The 13,031-nt window shown below is 41.6% G+C and overlaps 1 protein-coding gene across 2 annotated transcripts; it reads right to left on the reverse strand.

Moving 5' to 3' along the window:
* Positions 1-236: 236 nt before the first annotated feature.
* LOC106546270 (olfactory receptor 4E1-like) lies at positions 237-9,645 on the reverse strand. 2 transcript variants are annotated; one of them, XM_087712086.1, is made up of 2 exons: positions 9,634-9,645; positions 237-1,157 (listed from the first exon to the last, which is right to left on the reverse strand). In XM_087712086.1, exons 1-2 carry the CDS (start codon positions 9,643-9,645, stop codon positions 237-239), a joined length of 933 nt encoding a protein of 310 aa, XP_087568212.1. The 2 variants fall into 2 exon arrangements, with proteins under 2 accessions (XP_087568212.1, XP_087568213.1); XM_087712087.1 differs by lacking the exon at positions 9,634-9,645 and adding an exon at positions 1,879-1,890.
* Between the last annotated feature and the right edge of the window lie 3,386 nt (positions 9,646-13,031).

Consider the following 13,031-nt stretch of genomic DNA (forward strand, 5'->3'; position numbering starts at 1 on the left):
GTCCACTAGTGGAACCTCTTCTAACCGGTTCAGTAGATTTGACGAACCGGTTCTATGGAACTGGTGCGAACCGGTAGGAACCCACCTCTGCATTGCATGATGATCTCATGAAAGGCATGAGATTTATGGAGGCCCCAATCTTGATCCATTGATGTTCTTCCCACTTTGGGGTCACCCCAGTCACATTTTATTGAATATTTTTGATGAGCGGCATCTCATATATTAGGACCGAGTTTTCACTTCTCTCTATCTACCTTCCGGCCAAATAATTTATTCAGAGCCCGTTTCATTTCTTCGTTCCTTAAAGTATAGATAATGGGGTTGAGCAACGGAGTCACGGCGGTGAAGAAGACCGAGACCACTTTGTCCTCTGGCAAACTTGTGGAAGGACGGGAATAAATGAAGATGCAGTGACCCAGGAAGAGAGTCACCACTGTCAAATGTGCCGCACATGTGGAAAGAGCCTTGTGTTGACCTGCCACCAAACGGGTCCGAAGGGAGGCCAAGATGACACCGTAGGAGACCACCAGCACCACGAAGCAGACCACGGAGATCAGGCCCGAGTTGGACACAATCAGGACCTCAATGACATACGTGTCAGTGCAGGCGAGCTTGATGACTGGAGGGACATCACAGAAGAAGTTGTCCACCACCTTCGGGCCACAGTAGGGGAGCCTGATCGTCATGCCGATCAAAGCAAGGGAATGGATGGTACCACCAACCCAGATGGTGCCCGCCAAGAGCAGGCAGACCTTGTGGCTCATGATGTTGAGGTAGTGCATGGGGTTGCAGATGGCTACATAGCGATCGTAGGCCATGACGGTGAGGAGAAAGATCTCAGTGCAGGCAAAGAGGTGGAGGAAGAACATCTGAGCAACGCAACCTCCAAATGAGATGGTCTTCTCGGCTGACAGGAAATCAACCAGCATCTTGGGCACAGTGACAGTGGAGTGGCATATGTCAATGAAAGAGAGGTTGCTCAAGAAGAAATACATGGGGGTGTGGAGGTTGTCGTCCAGCATAATGGTGATCATGATGAGTATGTTCCCAGCCAAAATCAGCAGGTAGATCACCAGAAAGATTGCAAACAGAACCTGTTGGGTCTCAGGATTGTTGGAAAGGCCAACCAGCACGAATTCGGTCACCGAGGTCCAGTTCTGTATTGGGGTGGTCCAATTGGAAGCCATCTCTCCACCTATTCCTGTTCTGGAGAAAAGAAAAAAAAAATATCCTGTATTATTTTGCCTTGGGGAAAGAAAAATGAAGGTGACCAACTAACACATCTACAAGCGTCACATCATAAAAGTTAGCAAATGAGACAGGACAATGTGATTGACCAAGTCCAACGAAATTGTCAAAGTGTCAGGGTTCCAAATAGCATCCAAAAGTAAATCGGAGTCCTCAAAGGATTCCTCAAAGTTCCAATTTATTAAGAGAGCCATGTTGGCACATCTGGGAAAAGCCAAATCTGAACGCTTCCTGGTTTTCCCCACCCAGTTGAAAGTTCAAGATCTTGCCCCCAGACCCACAAGTCAATCACATGGTCCAATCTTCCACTGCCATGCTGGCAGCTTCCCCCCATCCAGTTCCGGCCAGGTGCAGAGGCAAAGGATGACCTTGGCTTTCTAGAAAGAATTTTGTTATGGCTACATATCACTCAACTCCTATAATTCCCCCTCCCATGTTCCCACAATAGAAAATGCATAGTAGAATAATAAAAAGTGTGGCAGGCCTGAAGTCCAAAAAAGAAAAGATGGCTTGCAGGCCTGACAGGCAGCCTCCCCTCAGAAGAAAAGCATGTCCTGTAAAGAGAATAATGTAGGGGGTTTAACATAAGCATAAGTAACCACCTCTTCCCTCCCCCCCCCCCAGGGGGACCCTTTGTTGCATCAATCACACCCAGAAAGCACACACAGGTAACTGATTCAGCAGGATTCATTAAGTTCTCTTTATATATAATATAACACATGAAGTAAATATACAATACCAAAAGCCGGTTTTCCAATGTGGTAGCAAATACAAGCAAACACGGGAAGAGGAGAGAAGAGTTTCAGTTTCATTTAGGAGCAGCAGAGAGCATTTAGTACAGGAAAAGTTGAGTTAAGCCACGCCCAGGCTCCTTGTTGTCTCCAGCAAATACTTTTCAGTTTCCAAACAGCCCTCATTGGCTGACCCAGTTGCCCTGTCTATTCATTGGCTGACCTCGTTACCATGTCTCTGCCAAGTCGCGAACTCTCATACACACTGACAGAAATATCTATGGAGATTCTCAGTCATCCGCGTCACAGTTGTTTCAAAGGTGCTTCAGTGTTACACACCACCACCCCATCAAAGTGGATCCTGGGAGCTGTGCTACACTGCAGTGGAGAAATGAGCAACAAGGTGGTCAGCACGAGGGAAGGAGGAGGAGCAGGAAGAAGAAAGAGGGAAAATGGCCTTCTCCTTCCCTCGTGCTGCGTCTCCGTTGCCCATTTCTCCATTGCAGTGCAGCGCCCAGGATCCACTTTGATAGTGTGTGTGTGTGTGTGTGTTTGTGTGTGTATCAGGGGTGGGTTCCTGCCAGTTCTAACCTCTTCTATAGAAGAGGTTCCACAAATCTACCGTGCCGTTCACAACTGGTTCCAGCTCCCTCCCCCTGCCCATCCGCACCACGCTTGCCCCGCCCACTGCTCACCCCACCCGCCTCTAAGAGGCCTATATAAACCTTAAAGTCTTAAAGCTATCAAGTTTGAACATCCCTGGGAGTTGTTTTCTAAAGAGTTTGGGGTGCAAGGGTCTTGTAACTTGACAGCTTTAAAACTTGCACACTTCAATGCCAGAGTTCCTGAGCCAACATGACTGGAGGAGGAATTCTGGGAGTTGAAGTCCACAAGTCTTAAAGCTGTCAAGTTTGAACATCCCTGAGTTTTTTTTCTAAAGGGTTGGGGGTGCCAGGGTCTTGTAACTTGACAGCTTTAAGACGTGTGTGCTTCAAATGCCACAGTTTCTGAGCCAACATTTTGGTTGCTAAGCAAGAGTGTTGCTAAATGAGTTTCACCACATTTACAAGTTGGCTACGCCTGCCCAGTCACAGGACTGCCAAGCCACTCCCGCTCAGTCACATGGCTGGCAAGCCACTCCCACCCAGTCACATGGTCAGCAAGCCACTCCCACAAAGTAGGCCACATCTACAGAAGAGGTTCTAAAAAAAATTTGAAACCCACCACTGGGGTTTGTGTGTGTGTATGTGTGTGTGTGTGTAATTTAACAACTAGTTCGCTTGAACTGGTGCAAACTGGCTGAATCTCACCATTGCGTGGTTGCCATTTTTTGTCGCATATCTGGGATGAACGAATATTTTCTTCTGCCCCTAAACAAAAGGTAGATGATCTATTGTACTTACTTCGCACCTGGCAAATAACAATGGATTGCTAGCTTTAAATCCAGCAAACCAGTGAGAGGCGACAGCGGAATACCTGACTTTAAAGAAAATGAGCAAGGGTTTGTTTAAAAAGGTTTCTAGAAATTAATGAATTCACTAATTAAAAATGAGTTAAAATTCCCTTTCTCTCTCTTATCTTGGCAAGAAACCAAACGCTGGCGATGAACAACCGATCTTTTGCGAAGGCATTCTTTCACAAGTAACGTTATCCACAAGTTGGAAAACAAGTCTCACCAAGCAGTTTAGTGCAGTAGTTAAGGTGCTAGAAACCAGGAGACTTGTGAATTCTAGTCCTGCTTTTGACGTGAAAGCCAGCTGGGTGACTTGGGGCCATTCACCTGGCCTCAGCCCAATTCACCTCACACCTTTGCCACCTTGAGTTTCTTAAAAATTTTTTTTTTATTAACAAACGTGTAAAATACACACACACAAAACTTAGACATACAGCACATTTACACAATACAATACGAACAGGAGCTTCCTGTTCTTTCTAATAGCAATTATCAGTCGATACCGCTCACCTTATATTATTTCCCCTTCTATTGTATTTCACTTGGATTTCACCATTCTTAACCCTCTTATTTTACTCATAACTATTATTTTTTGAGTTTTGTTATATTCCTTCATTGATTCTTGTTTCTTTCCTCCATCCACCTATACCATTTATCCCATTATCTGGTAGAATTCTGATTCTTCTTTTCCCTGGATTTCTTTAGTTAGTTTGTCCATTTCAGCACAATCCATAACCTTTCTTATTATTTCATCTTCGCTTGGAATTAATTTGTTTTTAAATTTCTGGGCAAAGGCAATCCTTGCCGCCGTAATTATATGTAGTATTCAATACTGGATTTCTTTTTTGTATTTCACAGACATTATTCCTATTAAAAAAAACTTCAGGTTTCCCTTCTATTTTAACCCCTGTTATTGCCTCCAGCCAATTTTTGATCCTTTTCCAAAAAGTTTTAGCCTCACAGGTCCACCATAAATGGTAATATGTTCCGTGTATTGATTCACATTTCCAACATTTTGGGGAGGTATTTGAGTTACTTTTAAAGTGATAACATCTAATAAGTAATAACAATTCTCAGGATGACAAAGGAAACTTTAAAAGTTCACATCTTGCTTTCTGTCTGCCTGCCTGCCTGCCTGTCTAAGGAGATTTTCAGTCATCCAGGTCCTGGTTGTCCCAAAGGTGCCTTTTCAAGAGGCAACTGGACTTTCTGGTTTTTCTTTGAAGATGTTTTGTTTCTCAAGCTTCTTGGATAAGAAGGAAAATGTTTTTCAAAACAGGCCCAGAAAGTCCAGTTGCCTCTTGTCTTGAAAAAACATTTGTGATGACTTTCTCTCTGTTTCTCTCTCTGTGTGTTTCTCTTTCTCTGTTTCTCTCTCGCTCCCTCTGTGTTTCTCTCTCTCTCTCTTTCTCTCTCTCTTTGTCTCTCCCTGTTTCTCTGTCTCTGTCTCTCTGTTTCTCTCTGTCTCTGTCTCTCTGTTTCTCTTTGTCTCTCTCTGTTTCTCTCTCTGTCTCTCTGTTTCTCTCTCTGTCTTTCTCTCCCTGTTTTTCTCTCTCTGTCTCTCTTTCAGTCTCTGTCTGTCTCTTTGTTTCTCTCTCTCTCTCTCTTTCTCCCTCTCTCTTTCTCTCTTTGTTTCTCTATTACTCTCTCTCTGTTTCTCTTTATCTCTGTCTGTCTCTCTCTCTGTTTCTCTCTCTCTCTCTGCCTCTCTCTCTGTCTCTGTCTGTCCCTGTCTCTCTCTTTGTTTCTTTCTCTCTCTTGCTCCCTCTCTTTCTTTCTCTCTTTCTCTCTCTTTGTTTCTGTTACTCTGTTTCTCTCTGTCTCTGTTTCTCTTTGTCTCTCTGTCTCTCTCTGTTTCTCTCTCTCTCTGTCTCTCTCTCTGATTCTCTCTGTCTTTCTCTCTCTCTGTTTCTCTCTCTCTGTCTCTCTTTGTCTCTCTTTTTTCTAGATTACCAAATGGAAATGGATAAAAAATACCAACCACATCACGAAAACTCATGCATGTCTTCAATAATCCCATTTTACCTATTCTAGAAATGAAGGATCTCTCTCTCTTTTTCCCTTCCACCACAAAACCATCGCTTTTTCAAGGAAGGTGAAGGAATAAAGAATATCCACAAATAGTTCAAAGGAAAAATAAGGTAGGTAACTTAGCCGCCAATCCTCTCTCGGTGCTCACAGTGCACAGCTCATCACATTATCCTCATTAACTCTTTTGATGCCAGGTTGCTGTTGTGAGAACAGAAATCTCTTTTCTTCCCAATTTTGCATCTTTTTCTCCCTTTAGATTATCCGCTGGAGAGCGGGAACTACTCTGCACACAGTAAAGTTCCTTTTGGAGCGATTTTGGCTGAAAGAACATATTTCTTTCCTATAATGTTCCTTTGTGTAAATGCACATCATTTCAGATTATTTTTTTCTTGTTAGCTGCTCCCTTGTGTTCAGATTTGGCTTCAGCAAAATAATGCAGCATTTAAGGGAAAAGACACCACCCAGTATCCCTAAACTGGAGTCCAAAATGGGAAAGGCTTCCACAGATACCATGTACTTTCCCTTGGTGCTCAGGTAGATGCCAAAGACATCTAAACACTGAAAAACAGCGACATGCTGAAGTTAGAATAGAATAACAGAGGAAACCCTACACCACTTAAGACAAATGGTTATCCAACATCTTCTTTAAAACTTCCAGTGTTGGAGCTTTCACAACTTCTGGAAGCAAATTTTTCCACTGATTGATTGTTCTAGCTGTCAGGAAATTTCTTCTTAGTTCTAGGTTGCTTCTCTCCTTGATTAATTTCCACCCATTGCTTCTTGTTCTACCTTCAGGTGCCTTGGAGAATAGTTTGACTCCCACTTCTTTGTTGCAGCCCCTGAGATATTGGAACTCTGCTATCATGTCTCCCCTAGTCCTTCTTTTCATCAAACTAGACCTACCCAGTTCCTGCAACCATACTTCATATGTTTTAGCCTCCAGTCCATTAATCATCTTTGTTGCTCTTCTCTGCATTCTTTCTAGAGTCTCCACATCTTTTTTTACATCGTGGTGACCAAGTTGGCTTCATTAAAATAGCAGGTTTGATTTTTCTGCTCAATTTAATGCTGGAGTTGACCAACCTATTCCCTCCTTCATAATCTAGCTACCCACTTTTGGATGCTTCCCCCCCCCCGCCCCAAAGGAATTTTACATAAAAAATTTCCTGCAGTTGTCTTACAGGCACAAAAATTTAGAATACATTTTTTTTAAAAAAAATAGGCAAGTCAAGGAGAGAAGCAACCTAGAACTAAGGAGAAATTTCTTGACAGCTAGAACAATTAATCAGTGGAACAACTTGCCTCCAGAAGTTGAGATTGCTCCAACACTGTATATTTCTAAAGAAAAGATTAGACAACCATTTGTCTGAAATTGTATAGAGGGGGGTTGGACTAGAAGACCTCCAAGGTCCTTTCCAACTCTGCCTTCTCTTCTCTTCTCTTCTCCTCCCCTCTCCTCTCTCTGTCACTCTCTGTCTCTCTTATCTCTCTCCCCTCCCCACCCCTATTCTATTGTTAAACTATTAAGGCTGCCTCTTTCTCATTATGATATTATAACCTATTCTATTCTATTCTATTCTATTCTATTCTATTCTATTCTATTCTATTCTATTCTATTCTATTCTATTCTATTCTATTCTATTCTATTCTATTCTATTCTATTCTATTCTATTCTCCTCTCCCCTCTCTGTCACTCTCTGTCTCTCCCCTCCCCTCCCTATTCTATTGTTAAACTATTAAGGCTGCCTCTTTCTCATTATGATATTATAACCTATTCTATTCTATTCTATTCTATTCTATTCTATTCTATTCTCTCCTCTCCTCTCCTCTCCTCTCCTCTCCTCTCCTCTCCCCTCTCTGTCACTCTCTGTCACTCTCTGTCTCTCCCCTCCCCTCCCTATTCTATTGTTAAACTATTAAGGCTGCCTCTTTCTCATTATGACATTATAACTATTCTATTCTATTCTATTCTATTCTATTCTATTCTATTCTATTCTATTCTATTCTCTCCTCTCCTCTCCTCTCCCCTCTCTGTCACTCTCTGTCTCTCTTATTTCTCTCCCCTCCCCTCCCTATTCTATTGTTAAACTATTAAGGCTGCCTCTTTCTCATTATGACATTATAACTATTCTATTCTATTCTGTTCTATTTACAATTTAACAGGGCTTTAATGGTGTTAAAGTGACATCCATTAGAGCAGGTTGACAGTGCATTTATTATCACGGTCCTTATCAATGAGTACATGCATTTATTTTTCAATTCAGCGGTCTCTTCTATCCCGCACAGTAACGCAATATACATTATCTGCTAAAACAGAGGGAGGAGGAATCAGTGATTCCTGCTTTCAGGCAAGGGCAGAAAAAGATAACTTACAATTTTGCACGCGTCTGAAGGACAGTTCCTTTTGTTCCCTTGCTTCAGCTCCGTTGAAGTTTCTGAATCTCATCTGTATTTCCCCCCCCCTCCCTTTTGCCATATATAGCCCTCTCGCTCTGGGTTTTTCGGTTTTTTGTTTGCATCAAAGCAAAGTCTTTTCATGTTGCTTTGCAACAGCCCTTCGTTATCCCTGTAGAGATTACAATCCATGATGTCACATGGCGGGGTGGGGGAGTTTGTTGGGTGGGGCACAGCCATTCAAAGATATTTTCAACTTTAGTACAAAGGATATGAAGCTTTTTCCCTTGACAGGAGAGAGGGGAGTGAATGGGAAGGTCTAAAAAAAAAAAGGAAAAAAAAAGTTTTATTTAGCTGGCTTGATGAATTAATCTGTGCTCCAGAAAGTGTTGTCCAAGTATTTTAGATACAGTTTCTTAACAGAACAGAACAGAACGGCATGGCTTGGCTTAGCTTATTTTAGCTTAGCTTAGTTTAGTTTAGTGTTGAAAGAAATGTCCTTCTGTGTTCAGCTCCAAGTGGGGAAGAAGACACTGGAGACATGGAGGCTGCTTGGAAAGAGGGTTTATTGTTGGACACATGGCTTGAGCCCTGTACAGAAAAGGTGATCACATGCCTCAATGTAGGTGGAGAAGAAGAGAAGGGCTGAGGAAGGGGCTTGCTAGGCTTTTTCTACCCTGTTTAGTCCCACCTCTCTGTTTCCTGTTCCTGTGTAAGAAATGTATTCTGATTGGTTGTCAGACTCCCATGGTGCCATGCAGGGGGCTACTCTCTAGGCTGTGATGAGTTCTCAGATGCCTTGTGGTCAGTTGAGTATATTATCATGCCTTTCTGTAGCTGCAATTTTTGAGAGGGGAGTGGGTGGTTGGGGAGAAGCTGTCTCACAATGATGGACAACCCTGAGAAATGAGGAAAAAGTGCAAAGAAGAGCAATTAGGATGATTAAAAGCCTGGAGACTAAAACATATGAAGAACAGTTGCAGGATTTGGGAGTGGCTAGTCTAGAGAAAGGAGGAAATGATAGCAGTATTCCAGTATTTGAGAAACTCGCTCCTTCCTTCCTTCCTTCCTTCCTTCCTTCCTTCCTTCCTTCCTTCCTTCCTTCCTTCCTTCCTTCCTTCCTTCCTTCCTTTTACAAACAACTCAAGACAATGAACATATCCAAAATACCTTCTTTCTATTGTTCCCACAACAACTCTGTGAGATGGGTTGGGCTGAGTGACTGATACCAAGGTACCCAGTTGACTTTCATGCTTAAGATAGGACTAGAACTCACAATCCCCTGGTAATTGACCCAAAGTCACCCAGCCAGCTTTCATCTCTAAGGTGGGACTAGAACTCACAGTTTTTTGCTTTCCAGCCTGTTGCCATGACTACTAGTCTAAAACTGTCTCTTGAACTTCATTTGGAAGCTTAATGACGGCACCACTTAATGACGAATGTTCACGTCCTAATTGTAGTTAAGTCCTAAGGCTACCTATAGTTTTAGGTCCTGTTGAGAAATGTCTCAACTCGCCACTAGAGAGCAGGAAGAGACCACAAAAATCTGCCTTCTATCTATCTATCTATCTATCTATCTATCTATCTATCTATCTATCTATCTATCTATCTATCTATCTATTATCGAGTATTCGGCGACTTCAGCTGGTCCAGAATGCGGCCGCACGAGTGATCGTGGGTGCACCTCGTTTCACCCACGTAACACCTATCCTCCACGAGCTGCACTGGCTGCCTGTTGATCTCCGGGTGCGCTTCAAGGTGCTAGTTGTCACCTACAAAGCCCTTCATGGTATTGGATCTGGGTACTTGAGAGACCGCCTACTGCCAATTACCTCCACTAGGCCAATTAAATCCCATAGATTAGGCCTCCTCCGAATTCCATCAGCCGGCCAATGTCGACTGGCAACTACCTGGAGGAGAGCCTTCTCAGTGGCTGCTCCGACCCTCTGGAACGAACTCCCCGGGGAGATTTGTACCCTCACCACCCTCCAGACCTTCTGCGTAGCCCTCAAAACCTGGCTGTCCCAACAGGCCTGGGGCTAAAGACTTCAACCCCACTGGAATGGTATGACTGTTGCGTTTTTTTTAACGATGTATTGTCTTCATGTTTGTAACTTGTTTGTCCTTCCCTCCCCCTGAATTGTGAGCCGCCCTGAGTCCCCTCAGGGAAAAGGGCGGCATACAAATAAAGTAAAATCAAAAAATCAAAAACTCAAAAACTCAAAAACTCAAAAACTCAAAAACTCAAAAACTCAAAAACTCAAAAACTCAAAAACTCAAAAACTCAAAAACTCAAAAAATCAAAAAATCAAAAAATCAAAAAATCAAATCTATCTATCTATCTATCTATCTATCTATCTATCTATCTATCTATCTATCTATCTATCTATCTATCTATCTATCTATCTATCTATCTATCTATCTATCTACCTTCTCTGTTGCTGCGCCGGCCCTGTGGAACGATCTACCTGCAGAGATCCGGACCCTTACCACTCTCCTGGCCTTCCGTAAAGCCGTCAAGACCTCGCTGTTCTGGCAGCCTTGGGGCTGTTCCGGCAGCCCTGGGGCTGTTGATTGATATCCAGCCCCGTTTAGATGGAACGGGTGACATCAATTTTAATACTGTATTTTTATTTTTTATCTCTATTTTTTAAAATTAAATGTTTCTTGTCTGTTGTGAGCCACCCAGAGTCCCTATGGGAGTGGGCGGCATACAAATTCTAATAAACTTGAAACTTAACTATCATCTTCTGGTGTGGGAGATGGGAAAAATAAAACAAAAAGGGGAAAAGTGGACAAAGAAGAGAAAATGCAATATATAAAAATAAAGAGAAGAGAAATAAGACTTCAAGAGAGCGGGATAAAAAGCAGATCAAGAAATCACCAGAAATGGGATCCTTAAAAGGATAAGAGATGATGGATAAGAAGGAAAATATTAGTAGATGAGAGGTACACTTACAAGGTAAATTACTAGTATAGATATATAAAGAGTTACATCAGTAGATGGGAATGTGAAAGTAAATAATTTGATAATATTACTAATCTTGAATGTAATTTGAACTGTAGGAAGTTATCACCCAGCCCTCTCCCAGAAAAATGAAATATCCTAGGAAATATTGAAAAGGCAGAATATTTCTCTGGATGTGAAAAGAAAGAAACACATTTGAAAAGACAGAATAGCTGCCTGTAGCTTTCTGCCCATCCCCACTTTGTTAATGGGCCATTAAGAAGGCCAAGCGAGTCCACTTTACATAATAAAGACTTCTCCACTTCAGCAACAGGAAAGCATGATAATATTGGCCCCAACTGACCACATGGCATCTGAGAACTGAACCAAACCAGAGAGTTGCCCTGCATGGCCCCATGGGAGTGTGACAACCAATCAGAATACATTTCTTACACAGGAACAGGAAACAGAGAGGTGGGACTGAACAGGTTATAAAAAGCCTAGCAAGCCCCTCTCTCAGCCCTTCTCTTCTTCTCCACCAACACTGAAGCATGTGATCACCTTTTCTGTTTAGAACTCAAGCCATGTGGCCCTGTCCACCAATAAACCCTCTTTCCAAGCAGCCTCCATGTCTCCAGTGTCTTTTTCCCCACTTGGAGCCGAACCCAGAAGGACATTTCTTTCATCAGAACAATTTTGGGAATTTTAAAATATTAGCGATTGGGAAAAGGGAATTCATGAGATATTTTTATTTTTGAGAAGAAGAAATAAGGCAAACACATGTAAAATTATTTTTAAAAAGATGAAATACAGGAGATACAGTGATGTTAACTATGTATAAGAATTAAATGAGAAAAAATAAAGAAATATGTAAAGAGAATAATATGATAGAAGTCGGCATAGCAAAACTATGGCTAAAATGATTAATTTGTAAAGATTAGGTGTTTAGCAATGATATGTATGCTTAAATGAATTAATGGGAAAAGAGAAAAGATTATATAAAAAAGATGAATATTGATGAAAGTGGGAAAACTGGAATATACTGAAATTATGATCATAAATGAAATATATAAAATGTGACCCTGTCAACCCTCCGTCCAGAAAGTACGTATGATTTGGAAAAGGAAAATTGCAAAAAAACCTCTCTTCTCCAAAGCCAGAATGAAAGTTTGCAAGCTGGGGAAGTGAAGAGGAAGAAGTGTGTGGGGGGTGGGGGGAGAGAAGAAGGAGTAAAAATAGTGTCTTGTCCCAGGGAGGGCAAGTGGGTTATTGTTTTTTATTTGTTTATTTTCTGTATTGTGTTCTTGTACTTGCAAGCTGCCTAGAGTTGCTGTGAGTGAGTAAGGGGCCATATAAATTTCCCAAATAAGCAAATTTGCAAGACACAATGACACACCACTTAGCCACTTTTGTTCTGGCCACAGCAATTCTGTAGATCTGGCTTCTGTGATTGGTGGACGGTTCCTACTGTATAACATTCAAAGCAATCACAGTTCATTAACCCCTAACAAGGAAGATATACAAATGAATTACATCCATCAAACTTTATTTTATGCTTATTTATGTAGGAGCAATGCCTCTCCCTCTCAGCCCAACTCACCTCTAAAGGATTGTTGTTGTGGGGAAAATGGAAGGAGGAAGGAGTATGGGCTAAAGAAAGAGAGGAAGAAAGGATGAGGGAGAGAAAAGAAAGAAAGAATAAAAAAGAGAAAGAAAAAAGAAAGAGAGAGAGAGAGAGAAAGAAAGAGAGAGGGGGAAGGAAGAAAAAAGAAAAAAGAGAAAGAAAGATGAAAGAGAGCAAGAGAGAAAGAAAGAAAGAAAGAAAGAAAGAAGAGAAAGAAGAAAGAGAGAGACAAAAAGAAAGAAAGGAAGGAAGGAAGAAAAAAATAGAAAGAAAGAGAATGAGAGGAAGAAATGAAGAAAGAAGGAGAGAAAAAGAAAGAAAGAAAGAAAGAAAAAAAAGAAAGAAGAAAGAGAGAGAAAAAAAGAAAGAAAGGAAGAAAGAAATAGAAAGAGAGGGGGAAGAAGAAAAAAGAAAAAAGAAAGAAAGATGAAAGAGAGCAAGAGAGAAAGAAAGAAAAAAGAGAAAGAAGAAAGAGAGAGAGAAAAAGAAAGGAAGGAAGAAAAAAATAAAAAGAAAGAATGAGAGGAAGAAATGAAGAAAGAAGGAGAGAAAAAGAAAGAAAGAGAAAAAAGAAAAAGAAGAAAGAGAGAGAGAGAAAAAAGA

This window comes from Thamnophis sirtalis, unplaced genomic scaffold (genome assembly GCF_051295495.1).
Source record: "Thamnophis sirtalis isolate CommonGarterSnake01/CBP01778 unplaced genomic scaffold, rThaSir2_p1.2 scaffold_4, whole genome shotgun sequence".
Taxonomy (NCBI): domain Eukaryota; kingdom Metazoa; phylum Chordata; class Lepidosauria; order Squamata; family Natricidae; genus Thamnophis; species Thamnophis sirtalis.